A 25,934-nucleotide genomic window follows, 5' to 3' on the forward strand; every position below is an offset into this window, starting at 1 on the left:
ATGCTACATTACCCAATTTATTTCTTCACTGGTCTATTCTACACTTTTTTTCCTCTGGTTAAAAGCCCTCATTGGGTTCTTTGTCTTTTTTTCTGCCTTGGTTCTCCCTATTGCCCCCCAAAATTGATGCCCCGGAAGCTGAATCATGGGGGTTGAAGGGTGCATGAGATGGCCTTGTGTGGGACGGCACAAAGAAAAAAAAAACACGAAGAAGTAATTAAATAAATTTAGTTGAAGAGCCACGCACAGCTAAAATATTCAAGTGTAAAGAAAAGTTTTGGCATTGAGCGCTAAATTTACATAAATTGCAAATAATTCCCAGAGGAAAGAGCCCTGTGAGGCTTTTGTGCGTTGCTTTGGGGTGATTTTTGCTGGTGAAAAAGGGGTTCTGGTGTCTCAATTTAACGAGGATGCATCTGACAGTGGTGAATCCCCTAAGTTAATGATTATAAATGCGGATGTGAGAGACTGTATATGAGAGCAGAACCCTCTGTATGATCCTGTGAGTCTTATCAGTTGAATTAACATTACACCCCTCAGTCCAGTGAAGGTGTTTTTCCCACTTTTTTGGCCCATTGCCATCACTTTGGAGGCCAGGGCAGTGTGTGTTCTAGTTTTACCAAAGACTAAACAACCCCCAGGAAACGGGGATAGTGAGTTTTCAACCGTGTGTCTCTGGTTTAAATTTGGCTCAGCACTATATTTAGAGAGAGAGAGAGAGAGAGTGGTTCTAACTTAGGTGAATTACAACCCCAAAAATAGAAAATAAGCATCCTTGTCTTATGGGAGCTGTGATTCTTTCATTGGAAATCTCGGGCGGAATGTTAAACTTCTCAATACTAACGAATCGATAGAAGCGATAAATCTATATCTGGTAGATTAAGAGAATAACAGATTTTTAAACACTACTGGACCACTTGGTGTACCATTCTTAAAAGTATGTAATTGTTGATAAGGATTTTTATCACGCATAAATTGAGTAACTATCATTTAAAATTTTCAGAATCGACAGTCGATACTATCGAAAAGAAATTATCATGTCATCTCTGATATTTAAGCGCATTAACCCATTCCTTACCACGGTATTATACATCATACGGAAATTTAGTGGTTTTAGATGATATGGGGTAAGTGTGCCAAATTTCGGCATAGTTGGATGCAAGCGACAAAGTCTCAAGTTTGAAATGTAATATTTTAAATTCAAATTGATTTTTTTATTCTTTCGTCTTAAAGAATGTTGCTTGAAATCTTGTAAAGAGTTTACCGTTTTTATTTACTCTATAATCATTTTTAATATATTTTAAAATGAATAAAAATATAGACATAGCTTTGGTGCCCTATTTCGGCCACCTTCATTCTCATAGTTCCTTGCCCTTCGGGAATTCCTCCAATATCTTTTTCACGTCATCTCGTTTGTCAGAGCTAAATTTTTTGTTATTCTTTTGCATTGTATAATCTCTAGAGTACGTAAAATCTAAAAGTTCCTGGAAATTCGAGGAACACAAAAGGTGTCCGAAATTGCAAGCTGGCCGGAATTTGACACACTTACCCTATTTCTGGGCAATTTTTATCCGAATTGCTATCGGGAATGAATTTTTAGTAACTTTAATTCTTCAATTACTTGTAAAAAACAGTCCGACAGGGATGAAAATACATTTTGTTATTGTTTTCTTGCTTCACGGAAGATCATGCAAATTTTTTTCCTCTTTCCTGATTTAAATTCTGATTGCCAATGTGTTTTCTTGGATAGTTACTCTATCTAAAGCAATAGAGTTTATAATGAATTAATGCACAGAATTTAAATTCAGTGACCGTTAAGACGTGTGTTCGACAGGGGCTCTCCGCGCCCCCATAAGAGATAAAAAAAAAATCTTTTCAAAAAATTCATCTATTAATCTGTAGTAAACTAATCCCAAAATATGAACATTCTATATCAAGTATTTCTGGTACATTGACTGAATGGGTTAAAAGACTTTATTATACAGTTAAAATAAATTTAAAAAATTATAATAGTATAAAGTTCAGAATCGTCAATGAAATCTGGTATAAATCAAACTCTTAATGTTTAAAATACATAATTCTATTTAATTATTATTTTTTTTTAAATTTTTTTTAATGTATTTCATGATATGAAACGTGAGAGAAAACAATTTAGGGAAATTCAGGATTTAAATTACAATTTAGTTTTTCAAACATTTATTGAATTTTATCTCAAGGGTTTTAGTTTTGTAATTTGAAAATAATATATATATATATATATATATATATATATATATATATATATATATTTAAAATATAAATCAGCGCTAGAAGATCAATTTGAATATTTTAAACTTAATTTATTTTAGAATTTAAGATTATTCCGAAAATAGCTACAACGATTTTAATGTATATCTCCTTTATAAAAATCTCTAAAATCGATTAATCGACTAAGGATTGGTGAAAAATATTTGTTTAAACCTTATCTTTTAATCAACTAACCCGAAAAAATTCGTAAGAGTAAGGTAAAGTTTCAAAAATACTGTCGAAATATTTTTTTTCAGACGTAGGCTTGAAACAAAGGCTTCAGACCTAAAGTTTATTCATGCAGATTAACTGTTATAATTTCTTTTTTGGGAAAATCTGCATTTAAGGTGATGTATTAAAGGCAAATGATCTCTAAAAGATCTTGAATAATCCCTGAAATTACTTGTTATTTAGAAATATGAGACCTTTAGGACCTGAGACAAGCCTCTGAATACCGCTTCGCATGGGTTTCAAACGAAAGTTTTAGCCCAGTTTCCAAAGGTGTTCCAAAGGAAATTCCAAATAGTAAGCAATTCAAATGATTTTTCAAAACCTAATGAATCATTTGCCCATAATATCCAATGTTATGGCAAAACTCATCCAAATCTATTGCCTGATAAGAATTTAGATCAGTTAAGCCACATAGCTAAACTTTAGGTATGAAGAGCGATTTTGAAAAACGGCGGCTTTTTCTAACCCTTATGAAGCCATAGGTCCCAACTACATTCAGGCTAATACTTAGCATTATTTAGCCTATAAAGTTTGCCAGTAAAGGATTTTGCAAAGGAAAGGTATGTTGAAAATCTCTGACCAGTGATCCTAAGATCCCAGTGTATAACAGTTTGGTATAAAACTTTACTACTAAATTTTGCAGGCTAAATATTCTCGAAGATCAGCTTGAAACTATTTGGACCTTACAGGTCCAAATAGTTCCAAACTTCTAGAGAATATTTAACCTGCAAAATTTTACAGGGGGTCGTCGAAGTTGGTTCTTTCAAACTGTTATACACTGAGGTTTTAATGAGTCGTATGATTACTGATTAGAGGTTCTTTGGAAACCTCTTCTTTACCTAATCCTTTATTATCAAACTTTCCAAGGATCGGCCTAAAACTATTTGAGCCCTGTCCCTTATGGAGCTTTAGAATGCTTTTCATTTTAGTTTTTAAATTTTATTCTGGAAATATTTCTTAAATGATACTGTTGTCATATACAACCTATGGAAGGTTCAAGTCTATAATTTTTCTTCGGAGGTTGATTCTCAATGTACGACAGCGGTAGGCACAAATTTTATTGCTAGACCAAAAATATTATGAACAATATCTTGCAGTTTATTTCTTAAAATTTGTAGAGCAATATCCTTAAAAAAATAAATATTTTCCTAAAAATCTCCTTTTAAAATGAAGTTCAGACTTTTAACTTTTCGTTTGTTATTCAAACTTCTTGAACAAAAAAACAATACTTTGCCTCGGATACGAAGGTAACGATTTTAAAATTATAAATAAAAGTAATATAAATAAAAGTAAAAAAAAATATTTATAAAAGATTTATAAAGGTCTAAAACAAAAGATAAATATGAACTCAAACATAACCATGAGCCTCAAGCTAGTTTTTTTTTCGAAAATCAGAGGCTTCAAATTGACCAACTAAAAATTTAGTTCGTTTGGAAAAATATTGGCATAGAGTATAACATTAAAGGCGATAAGTCCTTCAGTGATTTTTGTTTAGAAATTGTAAACTTGCATAAACGAGGTCCAAACTTTAGGCTGTATATGGTCAGCTGTCTAATTGGACCATAGAATAGGGATTGGGGAATGGTTATTTGAAAATCTGAACATACTTTTTATGCAATATGATTTTTTTCTCAAGTAATTCGAGTCTCAAATAAAAGGTATTCCAATAATACGGTAGCTACTGCACACTAGTCTTTGTTCTAAGTTTAAGCGACTACACTGAGAGACATCCGAAAAAGTTAAAACAACATTCCGGAAATGTTAATTTTACCCTGCATTATTGATCCGAAATCAGTGTAAATATTATTCTTTTTAGGTGTATTAGGGGTTAAAGTTACCCTTTTTCATGTTAATTTTACCCTTAAAAAGGTGTAAAATTAACATTAAAAAATGTTGATATATTTTTACACCTAAAAAGTGTTACAGTTACGAGGAAAAATAGTTAATCGCACCCTCTTTTTTTCTCAGTGTAGTCATTTTCGAAATTGTGGATCTTAAAAGCATCTACCATGCAAATATGAGTCTATTCCGAGATATTTGACTGAGTTGCAAGGAGTAACACAATCTGTGAATATGAAAGAATCACAGCTAAAGAGCCCGAGGACAAGGGTTAGGGGGAAAGTTTATGCCTTGAATTGAGAGTAAAACTTTCCTTTACACCCCAGTGCACATCATTTTCATCACCACTCGGGATCATTTTGACCGAGGCTTTTAATGCAAATAAGAGGCGGTGTATCCGTTGGATCTCCATTATCCAAAATGATGCTCAACTGCTAGGGATAAGTAATTAACTAGTCCGGGTGAAAGGACATCAAATACGAAAGACATAGAGTGACAAAAAGTGCTGTTGATCGAAAAAGTTTATGGTGGAGAGATATTATTGTGTCCAGCAGATGGACATTTTTGATGGGATTATGAGTGTGAAATGTGACTAACATCCTTTGGTTTTCTCATCCGTCAAATCACACTCCTCATTCTTCCTCATTCATCTGTCACACGGTGTCCATCTTTTAGTCCTGCAAGCCTCCACATCCTCCTGGTCAGTGTCCAAATGGCCAAGGTGCTGTGCAAGAGATAATAACTAGTGTTGTCATTGAACAGTGAAATAGTGTCATGCTCGGTAATTACCCCTATATGGGTTTAGTACTAGGAAACTCGTCAATCCAGTGAAAGGTGAAGACATACCATCTCAGTCGATCACAATCTCCAAAAAATCTATTGTGAGTGGTGAATATTTTCTTTTTGATAGGAAGAACAATTCCAAGCCCCTACCCCTAGGCCCACAGCCATTACAATAAAAGCACCCCAAACTCACTCTTCCACAAGTTCAGAAGTGGGATAGTGAACCAAAAACGAGGGGGCCAAAGTGGGCGGAAGCTGAGCAAAAAAAAAAGAAAAGAGGAAAACGAAAGGAAGTGGAGTTTTATGGTGACCTCAGTGTAACCGGCCGGAGATGGGTTTAAGATTAGCATTAGTTTTGCGGTTGGCCATCATCATTTGTACAGCTTTCGTATGTTTTCCCATTGTTTCCACCCAGATGGACTGGGCCGATGATGACGAGGATCCGGGTAAGTTTTATGTTACTAAAATTTTCACCATACAAAATCATTGTTTAACACACTCAAAAGGCATTCACACATACACAAACAACAGCCACCCCAAACCCCTCACAAAATCCTCCGTTTGTATCATTTGATTAACTGAAATTTCATTCTCACCACTTTACGCTCCTGGCAAATGCCCGGAAAAGTCAAACCCTAGGGGGATGAACTGGTGCGGACAGCGAAGAGGGGTGGGTGGCTAAAAGGGGTGACATGGGTTTTCGGTGAATTAATGTGTAGACAAATAGTGCTTCATGTGATTGTGTGGTACCCGACCCTGAGAGACTCTTTCATAGAAGCTCTGCTGCAAATGAGATAAGGGTAAATTGTGTCAAAATTTTATTGCTCCGGAAAATTTTCCACCCCAAAAACATTCCCCAAACACCGGCACAATAAGGGTGTGGATGTGAAAATGCACTGGAGCACTTCCTTTTAAATCTTATGATAAAATAGTGAACAATATTCTGTATCGAAAAGGGGAGTTAGGATTAAAAGTGTTCGTTTGAATATTTCATGAGCTTTGAAAGATTTCAGCAGTATACCCTTAAATTTAAAGATTAAGATACCTTTAATATTTAACTCTATTATTTAGAAACAAAATAAAACGAGTTCAATTCTAATCAATTCTAACTTTAATCCTTTAAGAACCCTGATATTTTATCTCACTTTAGTATTAACTTACTACACTCTCTTCAGAATTTCAATTACCGTAGATGAAGATGGCTTTGCATCCTTGCTTTTCGTAAGCTTTTAATTCCAGCATTTAAAAACAGGGGCCTTTCAACATTTCATTTTTCCATACGCTTTTGCATGGAGGTACTGAAGACCATTGGCAAGCTTTTTCCTACACTGAGAGAAATCCGAAAAAGTTAAAATAATATTCCGGAAATGTTAATTTTACCCTGCTGTATTGATCCAAAAAAGGAGTAAATATTACCCTTTTCAGGTGTATTAGGGGTCAAAATTTACCCTTTTTCATGTTAATTTTACCCTTGAAAAGGTGTAAAATTAACATTAAAAAATGTTGATATATTTTTACACCAAAAAGTGTTAAAGTTATGACGAAAAAATTTAATCGCAGCCTCTTTTTTTCTCAGTGTACAGAAAATTGACTTATCAGTCTGATGTATTTCGAAATCGTTCATTAAAAGTTATCCAAAAATACATATTTCATAATGTTCGTCGAAATAATACAAGAACTACGAGCAAATTTGTTTGAGTCGCGGTGCAATATCTGCAAAAATTTTTACAAGAAAATAGCTTCACTTTTTATTATGCTTGATGGGCCCATGTCTGAAAATGAACTTTAGACCATCTTTCAGTAACTTTATGGACTCTGACTCATCCTTAAGTACTAGAATCAAAGAAAAGCTTAAGAAAAGCAGTGGTACAGTCTTCCGCATCTACGGTATTTAGAAGTTTAAAAAGACCTTACGACAAAGTTTGAAATTCAAACAAAACAAAAATCTGAGAAAAATAACCGAGCCGAGCAGGTCTTAGGGGAAAGCGCGCTACCTTCGGATGATTTAAGCTTCGCACAAATCATTTTTTTCAATGTGTTATAATTAAATTTGAACCATTATAATATATATTTTAATAGATAGTTCGATGCCTCAAATTTTCAGAAAATAACTATGGGTGAAATTCATGAGGAACATAGAGAAAAATTTGAATTGTTCGAAGCTTGAGACGTCCGAGTTCGAAGGTAGCGCGCTTGCCCCTGTGCCTCTTCACAATGGTTTTCATAACTTCAATTTCTAAAGTTTTATTTAAAATATTTTTTACTGTGAGAGTCTATTTAAAGAATCTATTCAAAAATCAGTAGGGAACGCGCTACCTTCGGGAGATTGAAGCTTCAGAGCTCCAAAGCTATTCAGCTTAATAGCTTTGGACAAGCTATTAAGATATATTATAATAATAGGGCAAACTCATTAAAAAACATAGTGAAAACATGAGTTGTTCGAAGCTTGAATCGTTCAAAAGTACCGCGCTTTCCCTATCTTGTTTTTTAACCTAAAATAGATTTCGTAAACCTATAGTCCTAGGCCCCCGTGGTATCCAAGTTTTCCACTCCAACTGGCCCAGGACACTAAGCTCCATCCCTCTAGTTATACGATCAAATCCAGACTGCCTCATCTCTCCACGAGCAATCTGTATGCTCTCCTCTTCTAAAAAGGGGAAAATAACTTACCCCGTTCAAATTATAACCGTTGTAGCTTTAGTAGGCGTACTCACTTCTACAAACCTTGATAAAAATGAGTTCTTTTGATAATCGTTTCATATTTATGATAAAATCGTAATGTGTCTAGAATTCTACACCCGTACACCGAAACATGTTGGACTACCTTTTCTCGTTTGCTTTCCGGAAAAAGAATCACCATAACACCATTCTATAAGCCGCTAATCAGGCGTGATCACATCTTCAGAGTTGAAATCCGATTAAAGAGCCGACTCGTATTCGCCTTTGGGATAATCTATTGATGCCCACCGCTCCATATCGTCGGTTGCATTAAGCGTTGCTGTATCTGCAACTGTCGATCGACGTCTGAATCATGCGGCTTGCATTTGATGAAAGCTACATGATTTAGACATCAGTCCTTGCGTGAAATACTGACACAAAGAAAATGTAGATAGGACAACAGTCGATGCGACTGATGATATAGGGGAAAGTACTCTCCCTTCGAACGTTCATGTCATCGAATAATGTGAATTTTCCTTAAGTTTTCCTTAGAGCCTTAAACATTTCTATTAAATATTAGTTAGCTTATTATCAATTATAGATAATTATGTGACAATCATGTGGAAATCTCTTAGGAAAAGTAAGAGAAATTTGCATTATTCGAAGGCATGAACGTTCGAAGGGAGAGTATTCTCCCCTATCGGCGGAGCCTGGCGATATTTTGCCTCTGAAGTTAGCCTTCATAGCACCCGTCTGAATCACCACCCTAACTGAACAGTATTCATACCGTTGGCTTAGATAATTTTTCCTCAGGACGGGCTTTATCCATCCAACTCCTCTAGGTTCAAAAGTCCTACTATAACAACGCATTTTTCTATTTTTTTTCATTTAATTTGAATTGAAAATAAATAGAGACAGAAACACTAAACCTTTTTAAATTTTTACAATTTTATTCTTGTCTCCTGTTACATTTCATCGGACAGAATGCCTTCTGATCAATAGGGCTACTAAAATTCCGACATTTGCTGAGGGCTTTTGTTAATTTTGAAATAATTAGGGTAATGGAGTCTCACAAAACTTATTAGCACATAAGAAGTTCGTTTGGATATTTTGATGAAAAATCTTTAAAAAAAAATAGAGATTGAATTGCAGAGTTTGATGCAGGGGCATGACATTTCCTATGTTTCTAGCATGCCTAAAAAACTTTTGAGTTTATTAGCTGCTTTATGTCATTGTAGGGTGGAATCACCAGTTCTCGCCAGTGCCCCACTTGTCGCCACTTACATTGAAATCGCTATTTTTCGCAATTTATGAAATAAATGAGTCGCAATTTTTTTGTATTGTTTCTGCTTCTACGTATAGAATCGAAAAATAATAATTATTCGTTTTGGATTCACGATTTTGATCACTTTTTAGAGCAATATTTTAAGCAAGTGCATCGAATCCAACATCTCTTACCAAATGTACTAAGTGTCGTCAAATTTTCATCAGGCCAAAAATACCTATTTGGGTAAATAATTTGTCTATTGAATATTTAATTGCACTTGTGGAATACATAAAATTTGTATTTAGTCAATTAATATTTCATTTTATATTATTTTTGTATAAAAATGAGGCATGGCGAGAAGTGGTAATATTCTGGAATTGATTTTACCACCTGTCGCCATATCTTTTCAATAGGCGACGCTAACTTCACTTCGTACATTCTCAGTTGTCAAATCTGCATTGTTTACTTTCTGCAAAAGCCCCATAATTTGATTTCTCAAATAAAAGTGAAGAAAAATCATTTAAAGAGAATAATAATAAAGTGATCACAAGGAAAGAGAAATGGTGAATGTATTCTTTTCATAACATTGCCTAAAATAACCGAGTGTGGTTCTTTTCAAGTGGTTGGCGAGAAGTGGTTACAAATTTTACAAAACTGGCGAAAAGTGGTAAAAAGTGGCGACGAAATGGTTATTTTTGCATTATCAATAAAAATCAGTTTTTTAAGTAGTCCAGCGTTATGTTCTAGGATTATTGTTTTCACGTATCTAGAGCCAATACATCTAAGTAACTTTGTGTCAAATTTGACTTATCTTGTAACAAGGATTCAAAAGTTATGATTAAATGAATTTAATTTTTTCCTAAACATGGCGATAGCCGGTTATTCCACCCTAGAATGAATTAGCAAATAAAACAAGTACAAATTATAAGCCAATTTAATAACGAAAAGGCAACCGAAAACCCCAAATTGACAACCTACGTAGTTTTGGAGATATCTCGCGAAATATGTACGAAAACAGGGAAAAATTTATACTGAAACTAGTCGCATTTTTAAGAGCTAATTTCACCCCCCTGGTTTAATGTTTAATTCAATTATTTTTAGTGAAAAAAATGTTCGGTTCATTAATATTTATTTAAATATTTTATTGTGTTTCAATATTTCATTTTAAGTTAAATATTTTGAAATTGTATTATCCATTCCATATTATTTAATCATCAGTACAGTTGATTTTGTTAAAAGTTTTAATTTGATATTTTTGCCTTTTTCTGGATAATGCTTTTTTACGCAAAAGAATTTAAATTTGATTGAAAACCTCTATTTTCAAATTTTATTTTTATTAAATTACCAAAAGGTAGAAGGGTATAAATGACTTTATTTTAGTAAGAATTGTCTTTGGTAAAACCGTTGAACCAGGGTGTTTTTACATTTATTACGAATTATTCTATGGGGGAGTGTGTCAAATTTCGAGCAGCTTCCAATATCGGACACTTCTCCTTTGTCTGAAAATTTAATAAATATTCATTTTTTTCTAATGTCTACTGTTTTTGCAATGCCAAAGAAATAAAAGAACTTCGCTTTCGGAAGAGCAAGAGACTTCAAGAAACTTTGTGTCCGATATTGAAAACAAAGCAATGTCTTTTTTAAATCAATTTTATATGCATTAGGAACAATTTTGGAAGTAATATTCATCATAAACTACTTTCCTAAGTTTAAAATAACAACCCTGAAAAAAAAATTACATTTCAAAGCTAGGCTTGGAGGCTTATATGTAACATGTCCGATATTTAGTACTGTACCCCTAGTTGAGAGTAACATGGGAGTTTTCATGGAATTTATGATCTCTTCCAGCGATGCTCGAGGCTCTCTTTGAGCATGGGGATGAAAAACACTGCCAATGGGCGGAAATGATTTTGTTCTATGTCATGTCAAGAACGTTGTGGGGAATGGACGGAAATATTGTCATCAACACTAACACTTGATGCCAGAGGGAATGAAATCTTTTGTGATGTTCGCGAAAAAGGGTCAGTCTCCCCTACACAATTTTTTATTTGCAAATATCCTTGACTCCAAACCATGTATCACATCCCTAAATGGAATAACATATTTACTTACACGAAGAGAAAATTTCTGGGAAATCTCTGTGACACCAAACACACAACAATTGACAGGGAAATGTCGTCAAATATTTGCTCTATGTGACTAGTTTTCATCATCACCAGGAATATCTGCAGAGACACTCAACCGTCTCTGGATATGATGCATTCAAATTGCTCCAATATCAAATCTCTCAATTCCAATTTAAATAAATTTTTGTCTCATTTCCAAAAGATGGAGAATGGTGAAATCGAAAATGCTTTTCACATGAATCGGAATTCATTTATCTCAACGATCACAAATGTTGCTCTATTACTATAAATGCTATCCGACTAACGATCGCTTATACAAACTGTAAGATTTAAATTGTTCCAAATATTGGGATATAATGTATCTTTTAAATTAAATTAATTAATTTAAATGCAACTGAATTAACTAATCAAATATTTCTTTGCCAAAGCCAAAGCATGAGAGATCTTTTAATTGGAAATTAATTACAGAAATTCCATTAGTAAAATTTTGTTGGACAAGCCTTAAACAAATAAAATGTTATGCAATTCAATCCAATTTAATTATTATTTAATTTGAACGTTTGTTTAATCCATTGCAATCCTCGAATAATTATAAATGATACTTTAATTGCAAGTATAATCAATGGGAATTAATCCGTATAAGCGAATAAATAATTTAAATTACTTGTAATTGGGTTTTTTTTATTATCCATTTTTTAATACCTATACTGTTTGACAACTAAATGGGTAGTTTAATAAATGAGCATTTAGCATAATTCACTTATCACCAACTTTTGAAATTCAATCTACATTGATAGGATTTCTGTGTATAATTTTATTGACTGTACTGTTCGGAATGTCTCATTAGGATAGGGACAGTATAGAGGGAAGTGTTTTTAATTGGGACACCTGGAAATTAAGGCATTTTTCTCCTGCTTTTAAATGCAACTAGGCCTTACCATACCATAAGCTTCTAAATTACATTATGATGAGGATCAATTCCATTTAAAAAAAAAGTAGAAAAAAGTTCTGTTCGAAAAGCGCCCCAATTCAAAGCTACCCCATATCTCCCTGAAAAGATATTTTTTCGTTTAAACATAGATATGATAGTTACATAACTTCAAAATGCAATTACTTCAAATTAAAAAAATATATAAATAATAAAATTTAAATATAAATAGACAATTTTACATTTAAATTCGGCAGAGGGGAAAATTGTATATTGCAGAATAAACAACATACATTAAGCTTCAAAGTGAAATAAATATTTGAAACACACAATGTATAATAATTGAACTTTTTGGGGTTGTGGATACACAAAAAAATATATGTTGTTTTTTGAAATATTTAGAATTAAAAAAATATATATATTCTCGAGGATAATTAGGGAAAGTGCTTGTAATTTGGGACAGAGTGCTTATATGCACCAATGTTCAAAGTTTGAAATGCAGTATTTTCCATACAAATTCAAGTTTTGTGTTACGTCCCTTTAGAAGTGCTGTATGGCATCTTGACAAGCTGTTTATCGTATTTGATTTCTTCTAATATTAATTTTAGTATGTTTGAAAATGAATTAATATGTAGAGATGATTTCGACTGTAATTTTGGACACCTTGCTTGTAATTTTGGACAGCTAATTTTACGCGATAGGATGCCTATTGTTGACCATTTTAAGAACCTATTAAACCAAGTCCTCTTCCTTTTTACGAGAAGAAGCCATCGGGTGTCCTAAAAATCCGAAAATATTCTATATTTAAAGAGATTTCGTTTCGGCATTCTAACGCGCAAATTCAGGCAATCTCTTGTTTTTTGGATTCTTTTAAAGCTTTGTGGTCTACATCTCCTTTGAAGAGATGATATTCCTTTGTTTCTTCAGGCATTTGTACGGCCTAGTCATCAGAAAAACTAAACATTTACACAATTTAGAAAAAATATGGAAAAAGAGACCTGTCCAAAATAGCAAGAACCACTGGAATTTTAGGAGAAATTCTAGAGGAAATTCTATAGCAGTATTACAATGTCACATGGAAAATTTAAAAATTTTTTAATAGTAAATTCGGAAGGAATACTCGAATATTCAGCTCAGTTCAGTTGTTAAGGGTTTTATACACTAAGAGAAATCCAAAAAGTTACAATAAAATTCCGGAAATGTTAATTTTACCCTGCAGTATTGATCAGAAATAGGTGTAAATATTACCCTTTTCAGGTTTATTGAGGGTTAAAGTTACCCTTTTCATGTTAGTTTTACCCTTAAAAAGATGTAAAATTGACATTAAAAAATATTGATATATTTTTACACCTAAAAAGTGTTAAAGTTATGAGGAAAAAAAGTTAATCGCACCCTCTTTTTTTTCAGTGATAGCTCATAGATTTCCTTCTAATAGCCTCTCTATTCTCACTGGACTTAAGTGTTAAGGCCTCTACACATTGGGAGTAATTTTCGTTAAAAATTGTATTTTTGACAGAATTATGATGTTTTCACCTAGAGAAGTGCAGACAGTGCAGACGGTGCAGACGATTTCCTTCAAAAAGGAATTTTTGACGAGAATTTTTCCTAATGTGTAGAGGCCCTTATTACTTCAAAACTTAAAAAAATTATAGCATGACATTGTCATATTGCTACACTGAAAGAAATCCAAAAAAGTTAAAATAACATTCCGAAAATGTTAATTATACCCTGCATTATTGATCAGAAATCGGTGTAAATATTATGCTTTTTAGGTATATTATGGATTAAAGTTACCCTTTTTCATGTTAATTTTACACTTAAAAAGGGTGTAAAATTAACATTAAAAAATGTTGATATACATATTTGAAATGCAAAAATCAATATTAATGTGAATTAATTTAAAACTGTAAAAGAAAAATTATTAGCACTTCACCACAGATGCACAGATAAACAACACGAAGTTCTGTTGTATTTCTCGTAAACAACTGCTCACACTGAAGTTTTAACAAAATAATTTTAAGTCAAATCATATTCAAAATATAACGAATTTAGTTTTTAAATCTTCCAAAAAGAACAAATATTGAGATAAAATACATTATTCATCAAATATTAGAAGAAATTCTATAATTAAATTAATTAATTTGTTGTGTCCAAATTTCCACTCAAAGTGTCCAAAATTACAAGCTATCCCAAATTACAAGCACTTCCTTTATAGAAATTATAAAGTAGAAACAAATCTCTAAATATAAAAAAAATTGAAAATATCTACTAAAATTTTGGATTACCTTTTAAATTCATTTCTTCTAAGGTAGATGTTTTTTCAATCTTTAATGTCCTTATATCAAAATTTAAAAGAAAATCTCATTAGATCTTTTAAACGAAGTCAATAGGACTTGGTAATTAGGGCTTTGGAATTGCTCACACTGAATTTTCAACAAAGCAATTTTAACTCAAATCATATTCAAAATTTAACGTATTTAGAGTTAAAATTTTTCAAAAAGAACAAATATTTAGATAGAATTCATTATTCATCAAAAAATAGAAAAAATCCATCATTTTAATCAATTTATTTTTAGCGTCCAATTTTATCGTCAAAGTGTGCAAAATAAGAAACTGGACAAAATTATGAGCCATTCCCCTAATTTATGGAATTTACATAATCTTTTAATTCTATTATCCTTTAGGAAAAGCATTAAATCATATGAAACACCTTTCTAAAAAAAAAGTTAAATATTTTTTCTGTGATTCTCCCGGAACCATGCTAAATTCTTAAAGACTTATTTGATTACAAAATTCTTTTGGATCCAAAAAAATCTTTCTATTTATAAATTTCTAACTGAATGTCTAATTTTTGGCAAAAATAAATTTGATAAAGTTGTATTGTTTGTCCGAAAAGAGTTAAGCACACGTAAAACGATGATAATGTACAAATTCCAATTGGAAAAATTTCATTTCAGACGTATATTACCAAAAATGTTTTAAAACTGCACAAGGCAGAACAACCCAAATAAACAATATTTTGAATAGATTGGAATGAAATTCAAAAATAAATTTAAAAAAAATTCCCGACAGAAAATTTATATTTAAATGTATCATTAGAATTGATTTGATAATAAAATACCAAATCACTTTTCTAAAAATATCAGTATTTTTCCTAGTATTCAATACGATCACAATTAGTTCCACGTCGAAGCTTTATTGATGATTGTTTTTTTAAAATTTCTTATTAAATATTTCTTTGACATGGCAAGTTGTTTTACCAAATATTTTAGGACATGATGATGTAGTGATTGACATTGAGTACCATCCTTAATTAAAGCTTTTAACCAACATGATTTCCTCCGTTCTGATCCAAATATTGATTTTTCTTGACATAAATTTTATCAAAAAAAAGTTCTGGGTGAAAAAAAACTTTGTCTTCATCTAACGTGAAAGGTTTCCTTTTTCTCCCTAAACCTCCATCCAGTATCTCCTCTCATTCTCCTCCAATCAAACCTGAAAAGGCAGGAGACGATGGGAAAAGAGTGAGAAATTTATATGGCAAAGTTAACATATCCCGACAAGGAGAGGCATTAAAATTCTATAAAAGCATTTCGAGAAAGTTTGAGTCTTTTTTTTCTCGCCGCTGGCACGGAAAGGTTGTACAAGAAAACATTTCCTGTTAAAGTTTTATATTGGAGTTATGACTTTGGAATAATGATTTTTATTTTTCAATATCTATCTACTCCATTATTCCCAGTGTTGTTGTCTCTGTGCATTTTCATGTTGAAATTATCAAAATCACCTTTATGTCTTTCTTTCTGGATTATCAGCTATGAAAATGGGAAAGTGTACATAATAAAGAAATTAAATTACATTTTAATGAAATTTTGCTAACATGCAACGTACCGGACGTACCTCTCAAATTTGCATTGCCGAAAATCTACCCGAAAGTTTATATTCAATTGATTAAAATTGAATAACTACGGTAACAAATAGATGAATTCTATCCATATACGAAACGAATACTTGGCGATGAATTTTGGATATGGCGCAAGAGAAAATCCTTGAAATATATACAAACTATTATCGATTCTGCATTATTAATAATAATGAAAAAAATAGAAATCAGCAGACGCTTATTTCTCTACCCAAGCAGCATTTTTTGTTCATTGGGGGAGGTGGGGTTACTTTGAGCTGTGGCCTAGATTGTTATACGACTTTTTCGCCTATTTTTAAATGAATCTAAGCCTTACAATTATTTTATTTAGATCCACAATTATTTTGTCTATCCAAATTGCATCACGTCAAAACCCAGTTTTCATTAGAAATATGCGAAAAAATCGTACAACAATGTAGCCCCACGACTCAAAGGAGCCACACCTCCCCCTACGGCGCAAATATTTATCGTACAGATTTATAAAATTAGTTGTTTGATCGTAATTAAAACGACAAAATAAGAGACAAATAATAATAATAATAAGTCAAAATGACTTGGAAAATACTCATATCTGACTAAAAAATGACCTGTCAAATGCACACATTGTAATAGCTTCCAATAATGACACGCACTAATGACATCAAAATATAAAATAAATATAGTTTAGCCCAAAGACCCAAATACACTTATGCCATAAATCCACTTAAGACTTAAGCTGAAAGGTGGCTTAACATAATTATAATAAAAACAATGATTAGGCAAAATTCCCCATAGTTTCCCATTAACTAGGCTGTTTTTTGGCTTAATTCGAGAGAAGGATTATAGTTACAAACAGATTATTGTGATTATGATTAGGTTAAGCTGTCTCTCGGCTTAAGTCATAAGTGCGATCACCAGATTAGGCTGACCTTTTAGGATTCTTATCTTGTAAAATTTATAGATTACGGAAATCAAGGGAAATTTCTTCTAGAATCCCTGCTCCTTAACTCTGTTAGATTTTATGGGATAAATATTATCAAGCATTAGCCTAAGTTTGTTTGAGGTACGGAAGAAGGATCCACGGGAAGGTGCTTCTCAACGGTCTACAATGGACGTAGAACGTTTTTCTAGCGCGAGTTCATCTTAATACGATTTATATACTAAAAAAGAAAACAATTGAACATTAATTTCGCAATGCCCCATCATCCTTCCCAAGTAGCAAAAACTAGTCATCAGGAGATGTACGCGGAAATTTTATGAAAGAATTAGTGAAAGAAAAGGAACGATTAACACAATAAAAAGAGATATTATCTCGTTGGGGCTAGCTGTTTTCAATGAGCATCTTTTTGATCATTCATCATTAATGGTCATTGTTACGTCGGAAATTCGTAATTAAACTCACATCCATTTTAATTGCAGTTAAATGAGTACAAGATGAGTTGTTTTGCACACAATTAAAGACTATTTATCTTTTGCAGTAGTGTCTTATGCTTTTACTAAGTTCCACAAAGAATAAAGAGAGGTAATTTGGTGGTCCAAAGGAGGTAACTCTTTATGGAAAACGTCAAATGGTTGATTGGTTTTGGTGCCTAACCCCTTTTTGACCAAAGATGATCATTATAGTCAATTAAATGGATGGCATACTTCCTGAATTGACCAATTTGGAACTCCATTTGACAACTTTCGACTACTTTTTACTTCTCCTTGACAGAAGGAGTATTTTACTAAGTATATTTCTCAACCAATTATTTTATTTTGAATTGAATTACTGATTAATCAGCTTTTGTGTCGAAACACAAACATCTTGGCATTTTCCACTAAAAGTGGGATTAGCACTACCCCACTTAGTGTTGTGTGATAGGAATTTTGGCTTTAAGTTTTGCGAACGATTGCCACCTTATGGCAAGATAATAACCATATCTGAATGGTTTTAGAGCTATCCGTTGTCAAGTAAAATGCTCTCTCTTCTGCGCACCACCTTTTTGTGACAACCTAACCATCGCTACAAATGCTCGTTCTCCGAAGTCTCCTTTTCCGTCGGTCTCTAACCGAAAATTTCGATTGCAGTCCAGAGCTCACCGTGTGTAGGTGGAAGTTGGGAAAGAGATAGTATTAATTAATACTCTAAATCCTTAAAGCCTCAACTAACTCTTCTCATTCTATGTGTGTGGTAATTTTTGGGTAAAGATGTCACCTTAATTACCTAACCTCACTAGTACTTTCAGATTTCTCTGTAATACTTTCATTTAAACTTTCAACAAAGGGAATCAAAACACTCAAATGACGTATCTACGATCACGATATTATATCGTATCTGTGGTCAATCTGTGTTACTTGGGGTAAGAAATTTACTTATTCGAGTAAATGCATTTTCTAATATTACTATATACGAATAGAAGTTTTGGTATATTATTTATAAATAAACTCTGACGAAATGGAATTGCAATATCACATTTTACAAAAAGTTTGTTGCAATTACAAACTTCTTATTTTCTCCGTCAAGAGTACACAGAAACTTTCTGAAATGATTCCACCTACAAAACTATATTTTTTCGATTAATGTAGAATTCTCTTTCATGTTTCGTTGTAAATAATTATTTTTCAGTGAAGTATGATTCACTAAGCATATCCTGTAGCCTTTTTTCGTGTCAATGCAGTGAAAAATAAGGGTGGAAGAGGTGGTTTTTGTTCCAGGAGGAGATTACATGACATCCAACGATATGTTGCAGAAACGTATAAAGCCCATTAATCTGTTATGCTCTGGGGCGATTTTTATTTGTAAGGTGGTACGTGTTTTTGGTAATTTTTTTTTATTTGGAAATCTACACAAAATTTTCCTCTTCCGGCTTCAAAACATACACATAGTCGGTTGAAATCCATTGAAATTTAACAAAACATTTAATATGATGACCCAGCGAGGCTTTTTTGTTAGACCGTACTCTGCATATTTTGGGGGGTTAGTGAGCTTTTTTTTTGGGGGGCAGAAGTGGTCAAAGTTCAAGCGTGTCAACTAATTTTTCGGTTGGAAGCTCCACCTTTTTGCTATGTATGCTAAAGTAGACCTTTCTGCATTTCATGCCATGAGACCAATTGTAATGAAATTTTCAATTAAAAGAGAATTAAATTTTTCCTACGTGTTGTACCCCCTCAATAAAAGTTTCACGTTATATTTCATAAAATTATTTTCCACGCATGTGACCGGTGAAACTTTGGTATTTGTGCAGACAATTGAAGAAAAATTCATACAATAAATTTCCTAACTTGTTCGAGAAAAAGAGCAAGGGAATGAATGTGTATGAGTGAGAAAAAAATAACCTTAGCAGGAACTTCAATTAAGTTAAAAGGAAGTTCGTTTTTGCGTTCATCAGGCATGTAAGATTTCCTTTGCTAAGTGTATTTTCTTGGAATAATCATGGAAAAAGTTTTCCTGCCTCAAACATTTGGAAGGCAACTTGGTGTGATTTGTATATTTGCAAACTCGAGATTTACTGAAGAATTTTTCTTGTGAAATAATTATAAACATTTCGTCTTTGCCCTACTTTTTCATATCATCTCTCTTCCATAGGGATAGTACATCTAAAGAATGACTGTAGAAAGTTTCCGGGCACGCATTAATGTAGAGCTAATACAATTTTCTCGTTTTTTCCTGCTTGAAATATCTATGTTTTGTAACGTAATTCCATCAGGAAATTCTCTCAAAGAGCTTTTAGTATTTGCAAAAAGGTTGATTGCAATCTTCTATTAAGAGCTAGATGTACTGGATTTTTAAGATGAAATTTGTTTGTTTTTTTTTAATAGAAATTAAGTTTAATGTTACTGTACAGTCTTTTGGGAATAATTTATCAATCAAAATTTAATCTCAATATTTTTAGTATGATGGCTATTCGATTAGCTAAATTATACAATTTCAAAATCGTCGTAAACATGTGGGAGTACCCATGTAGCAAAATCTAGCAATATTTTAAGAGAAAAAACAAGAACAATTCGACATAATTAAAAGTATCAAATGGAGATCAGTGATACACAAATGTTTAGCCAGAGAAGTCATTCCATTTGAAAAAGGTTGAATGAGCTTTAAATACTCATGACTGAAGCTTCAAGTGGATCAGTGAATATAGTAGTGTCTCTATGACTGTAAGGTCTCGGTTTCAAAGCTGAGCAATCGGTTTTGAATTCGTTTAATGAATGAATGAAGATTAATACCAATGATGCATTTTAGCAAAACAAGTGAACTGCCTAGGCAATAGAGCGTAGAGAACGAATTTCGACATGAAAGTAGTACTTCAGTCGAGACAAATATTCACTATCACTGTTCCAAAAACACACCGAGATGAGCTTCTGTGATATAGTAGCAGCAGTGGGATACATTCAGCGCTGTGATATGGAGCGGCTACCCATGGGGGATTAGGTAGAATAGGAGTGGGGACCCATCTTTAATCCGAAAGGATGGGCGTCGATCTTCACGAAACCAAGCCACTGCAGCAACCTCTCCTCTCCCTGTAAGTGGTTCGTCTGTCATTGCCAGTCACTGCTAACATCTAAGCAGAGAGGTAGGGACGAAGCACTACGAAAGCTCAGGAAGACCTAACAGAAGTCTAGTCGTAGGGAAATAGGCCGCCGAATTACACAACTAAGGGCTGAATAAGTGGCTCTCAGGGTGAACCATGAGCGGCGATCGGCAAAATTGTGCCGATCTGGGGCTAAAAATCGACAGTTTAGTACAATTTGGCAATAAATTGACAGATCGGCATGTTAATTAACAAAAAACAGTACACTCAGTTCCGGCATTATGCACTTCGGAATGTGCATAATCCCGAGACTGAGTGTAATACCCCAAACGGCAATTTTGAGGAAGATTACTGTTGGATGTATGTATTCTAGATCCAAAAATGGATCCTCTGACGGTCGTCAGAGAGTCGAATGACTGAAAGTGGGGAATAATATGACGGTTATTATGAAAGTCACTTGTCGTGGTAATAACTCTAAGATTACTCGCCCACGACTAAAATATGACCCGCCAAAAAGGGGCTCTTCCAATGACTTCCAGTGTCCCTATAAATAATCTTCCCCTCGCTGGGTATGTCTGAGGGGAAATTTCACTTGTCAAATGGCAAATAGAATTACTCAGTGCTGTGAATTCGTAAAGTAGTTGGCAATTTGGCGTGTTTTTTCAATAACATTATAGTGTAACATTAGGAGGAAAAGCTCCTCCAGTACAGAAATGTGTTGTGTTTTAGAAAAAGACAGTGCCGACAGAAAATAAGAAAAATTAGGTAGTGTTTTGCTTAATAAGTACCCGGACAATTTTTATGGGAAATTAAATTTCGTTATTCAGGTGTTTGCTCTTGTTTCAAGAGTATTGTGTGATAAAATTCTTGTGTCTAAAAGTCCTATTTAGTGAAAATTTTAAAAGATTTTTTTGTGTTGTTGCCATCCAGCTAGAATATTTTCGATATGTCGGGCGGCTCATTCAGCAATAGTCGAATGAGAAAAATATTCGCAAATGTGAGTAGCGAAATTGGAAAAAATTCACTAAAATTTCATAAAAAAGTAGCAAAAAACAAGAAAATATGTGAAGAATTAATGAGAAAACAGTGTCTAAAGTGATAGTATAGTACTAAATTGTGCAGTGCATTTGACTTTTTCATTGAGAGTACGTACGTCGATTTCGCACATATGCGGTAGAGAAGGATGGCAAGGGCACTGTTTTTGGCGTGTCATTTTTTCGTATGGAAAAGGACCGTCCCTTGGAGTCGCTTTTATTACTTCATATTAGAGTAAACTTTAAGCCCGTAAATGTATCACTAACTCAATTTTGAGTAATGCTCTGACTAAAATTCGATGCGAATACGACGAATTTTTAAGATTCCAATTAGGAGTAATTTTTTGACCATTTCTTGTAGAACAAAACCCAGTCATTTTTGAGTCGGAGTAATTGTTTGCCCATTTGGTAATGAGAATTTGGCTGCATTTAGTTAACTTTAATATAGTTCATAACCATTGGACAAATCAGCTTAAAAAATTTCAGCTCCATGAAACTGTGACGCTTTGAGTTCTTAATCTTCTTAATTTTTAACTGTGCTCAGATTTTGTTATTTGGGTATCAACAGTAAGGTAAATCAATTGTAAATTCCATTCCATATTTTAGTATCACATCATGAGTGATTAGAGCTTTAAAAGTTTCGGAAGCTTTCTAACTCAAACCCATCAGAAAAATCATTGGACAAAAGTCTTTTAGTTGGTTAAATATTTAATTCCATGCAATATTTAAGTCTCGTCACGTTGTCTGATTAGTCGAAGCTCTAAAGCTTTCAAGTTTTATACAATTAGGGATCGTGATGGGAATATCTTTTTTTAATCATGTTATTTCACTTTTCATATGAGAATTTTGGATTTGAAAAAATAAGACTATTAGAAAATTTGTAGAAATCAGTTCGGGAAGGGGAACGAAAGAGCAAACTGATAGGCGAATGGGCAATCTGGCTGGTTTGATCGAGGAACAGGGGACCCTGAGGAGTAAATAAATGGTTGTCCCAGGGTCTAGGGCTGTAAATTATTACACTGAGTGAAAGAAATGCGAAAAAGTTAAAATAACATTCCGGAAATGTTAATTTTACCCTGCAGTATTGATCCAAAATCGGTGTAAATATTACACTTTTGAGGTTATTGCGGGTTAAAATTACCCTTTTCATGTTAATTTTACCCTTAAAAAGGTGTAAAATTAACACTAAAAAATGTTGATATATTTTTACACCTAAAAAGTGTTAAAGCTATGAGGAATAAAAGTTAATCGCACCCTCTTTTTCTTCTCAGTGTTATCGCTTCACCTCACAAGTCACCTCACATGATTAAAAACTTTTTTTCAATCTTCCCCAGAGCTTTCGGTACAGATATGGACGTTCCTCAGTGGTCGACTACTAAAGAACGTCCATATCCGGACCGAAAGCTCTGGGGAAGATTAAAAAAGTGTTCTTAATCTTGTGAGGTGACTTCATTCCCACTGGCGATCACCGGAAAATCTTCAATTATACATTAACCACGCCAGTCCAAATATCCAATAAATAATATATTTCAAAAAAGCTGTCAATTCAGAGAGAAGCGATAAAACTGTAGTATGATTCGAGATTTAAAAACAAGTGCATTTGATAAGGGCTTTTGGAAGTATATTATGCAATATCTTAGAGAGATTCAGCACTTTCAATAAAGACATCTAATGAAGATAAAACTTTCATCTCGAAAGAAGTGATTTAACTGGGAAATGCTTTTTTTCCTCCCTGAACACTTCATTGTTTGGCATCTGTCGTATGCTTACTATCTCATATATTCGAAAATGCTAAAGCTTGAGGTGTCGATATAAGATGGTGAAAAGTGTCTCAACGTCTAAAGCTCAAATGAAAAAAACAGACTACCACCATCCTACATTTCGTCACCATTCTGCTGTATATATTTACGTGAAAATGTATATTTTGAAGCTTATAACATGAGCCAGATGCAAACATTTCATAATGTCATATCACGTTCATATTGAAGACATCCACAATGCAAATGAAAGATTTTTTCCAGCGAAAGAATAAGAATATTATCGTCGATGATGCTCCACTTCTGCACATGTTTGTATTATTTTTTCCAAGGAAAATAATCGGAAAAGTTGAAAGGGAGACGGTATATGAAAGAATTGAGACATTTGTGCACCAGCGAAAAAAATTGACAATAAGAGTGAGAGCTTATGTCAGCAACATAGAAAATTGTGTTTTTTTTTCTGCAGACGAGCCTATACGGAATCAACAAAAAAAATGAAACATGATAAACATTGCAAACACAATCACAATGGATATTTACGGCCTGATTATGTCTGTCATGCTCTAAAATTGATGATAAATTTATTTAAAAAAAGACTCAAACAATTCATGTTTGTAATTAAAATTGATATAAAACCTCAGGAATAACTCATTAACTATTTATATTTGTGTTTAATTTAAATTTAACATAAATGAATGAAGGGTAATAACATTTTTTATCGCTCTCATCCACATTCCCTTTGATCTTTACATTGTGCATAAATATGGTTTTCACATGCATAATAATTAGTTATGTTTTTTGGGTATAAATTCTTAGTGGCATGCAAAATGAAAAAGAGCTTTTGATAATTCATTACGTAATTTTCGAAAGCTCTTATCTGACAGCACATTACATCAATACTATTAATAATGGGAATTAATCAAAATGTTTATACCTGACAAAGGGGCACTATAAATTAATTTATAAAAATTTCACGGTATTTTTAATAGTTATCTTCCTTTGTTCAAATATTAAAAAAAAAATTGCAATTCATTATTTTGAAATCACTGATGAAAAACACAAGGGAAAATCGTTTTAAGTTCAGAATATGTAGAAAATTAGTTTTTTATGCTCCGCCCACTATCACAATAAAGTTTGTTCATTATATTAGAGGCAATCATACATAATATGGATGGAACTCACATCATCGGACTAAATCCTCTATGCTACCAATCTTCTATAGGCTCCGCCTATAAGGAAATTTAAGCCACGCCTCTAAAATAAAGTTTGTAATTTTCGTACTTTGAAGTTTGTTCAAATTTATATATTCTACAAAAAGGCACATTCCCGGATAAAATTTCTACAAAATTTTCCATTGCTTACAACTAAAGGAACAAGTAAATGACATTAAACTAACTTGGAGGTACATAACTATAATCATACTTAAATTATGTAGATTTAAAAATGTAAAACTTACTCTATTTGAGAATTACTCTTTCCTAAATTTTAAAGAGTGTTTTAATATATGTACATTAATTTCAATTTGAACAATTGTTAGGGGCGTGGTCTATTTTTTTAAATATTATTTTTCATGCAACTTTAAAGAATAATCCAGTGATTATAGCTGTGCAAAAAGTTGTTGTAGTTCACACTTATTAAATAATTAAATATTTAAAATTTTAACTTTTCTTCAATATCGAAGTGGGCGTGGCTTAAATATATTTATAAATGTAATGTGTTTATTAAGTAAAATACATTGTTGGTGAAAAACTATTAAAAACTATTCATATTTGTAAACCAAGGGTACGAAAAGCGTTGGAGCAATAGAAACTGATCGGATCGTCACTGTAAAAAAATATATTTTAAAATTATTTATTAATTTTTACCAATTGTCTTATGCAAAATGTACGGCATTACATAGTCCTCAAAATTGAGGTTTACTTCAGTTTCTAAAGGTTTTTTGAACAGTAAGAAATTACTGTGACTTTTCAAAGGTTGATAAACTAACAAAACTTAATGCAATATGAAATCAACAAAATCAAAAACGGTCAGTGAAATATTACATTTTAGTTCATAAGAGAGTGGCAATGCGTCCCAGGCTTTGTGCAGTGCTCAAATTCGTGACCTCAAAAGTAAATACTTAGGGGAAAGCACTCTCCCTTCGAACGTTCAGGCCTCCGAATAATATGAATTTTCTTTTATTTTTCCTAAGAGACTTACACATTTCTAATAAATATTAGTTAGCTTATCATCAATATTGATAATTACATAATAATTATGTGTAAATCTCTTGGGAAAAATAAAGGAAAATTCACATTAATCGAAAGCATGAACGTTCGAAGGGAGAGTACTTTCCCCTACGCTTCATTTACCGTGTAGCCGGGTATCTGCCTGGAGAGATTCTTCAGGGAAACCAAGACTTATGGCGGCCAATTGCCCGGCAGCGACCTAGCTCTGTCCCCCAATCCGAACTCTTTCAGGTCATGTTACCAAATGACTGATAGTGTCTCCTGTCAGCCAATCACTCACACGTCGAGCAGTAAAACTATACCGCCAGTAAAAGTCCTTGCTTGGAGCGAGAGGCGGGAAATATGAATTTTCCGGAAATAAGGAAGGGAATCCACCAGCCAGGCTCCATTT

The 25,934-nt window shown here is 33.1% G+C and overlaps 1 protein-coding gene across 1 annotated transcript in view; it reads left to right on the plus strand.

Moving 5' to 3' along the window:
• The first annotated feature begins 713 nt into the window (after positions 1-713).
• LOC129800050 (uncharacterized) overlaps positions 714-25,934 on the plus strand; it is a 464,496-nt gene continuing 439,275 nt past the window's right edge. Inside the window, exons 1-2 of the mRNA XM_055844411.1 lie at positions 714-739; positions 4,683-5,585. Coding sequence (XP_055700386.1) covers positions 5,471-5,585 — 115 coding nt within the window. The 5' untranslated portion in view covers positions 714-739; positions 4,683-5,470. The remainder of the gene's footprint in view (positions 740-4,682; positions 5,586-25,934) is intronic.

The sequence above is a fragment of the Phlebotomus papatasi genome, chromosome 1 (assembly GCF_024763615.1).
Source record: "Phlebotomus papatasi isolate M1 chromosome 1, Ppap_2.1, whole genome shotgun sequence".
NCBI classification, from domain to species: Eukaryota; Metazoa; Arthropoda; class Insecta; order Diptera; family Psychodidae; genus Phlebotomus; species Phlebotomus papatasi.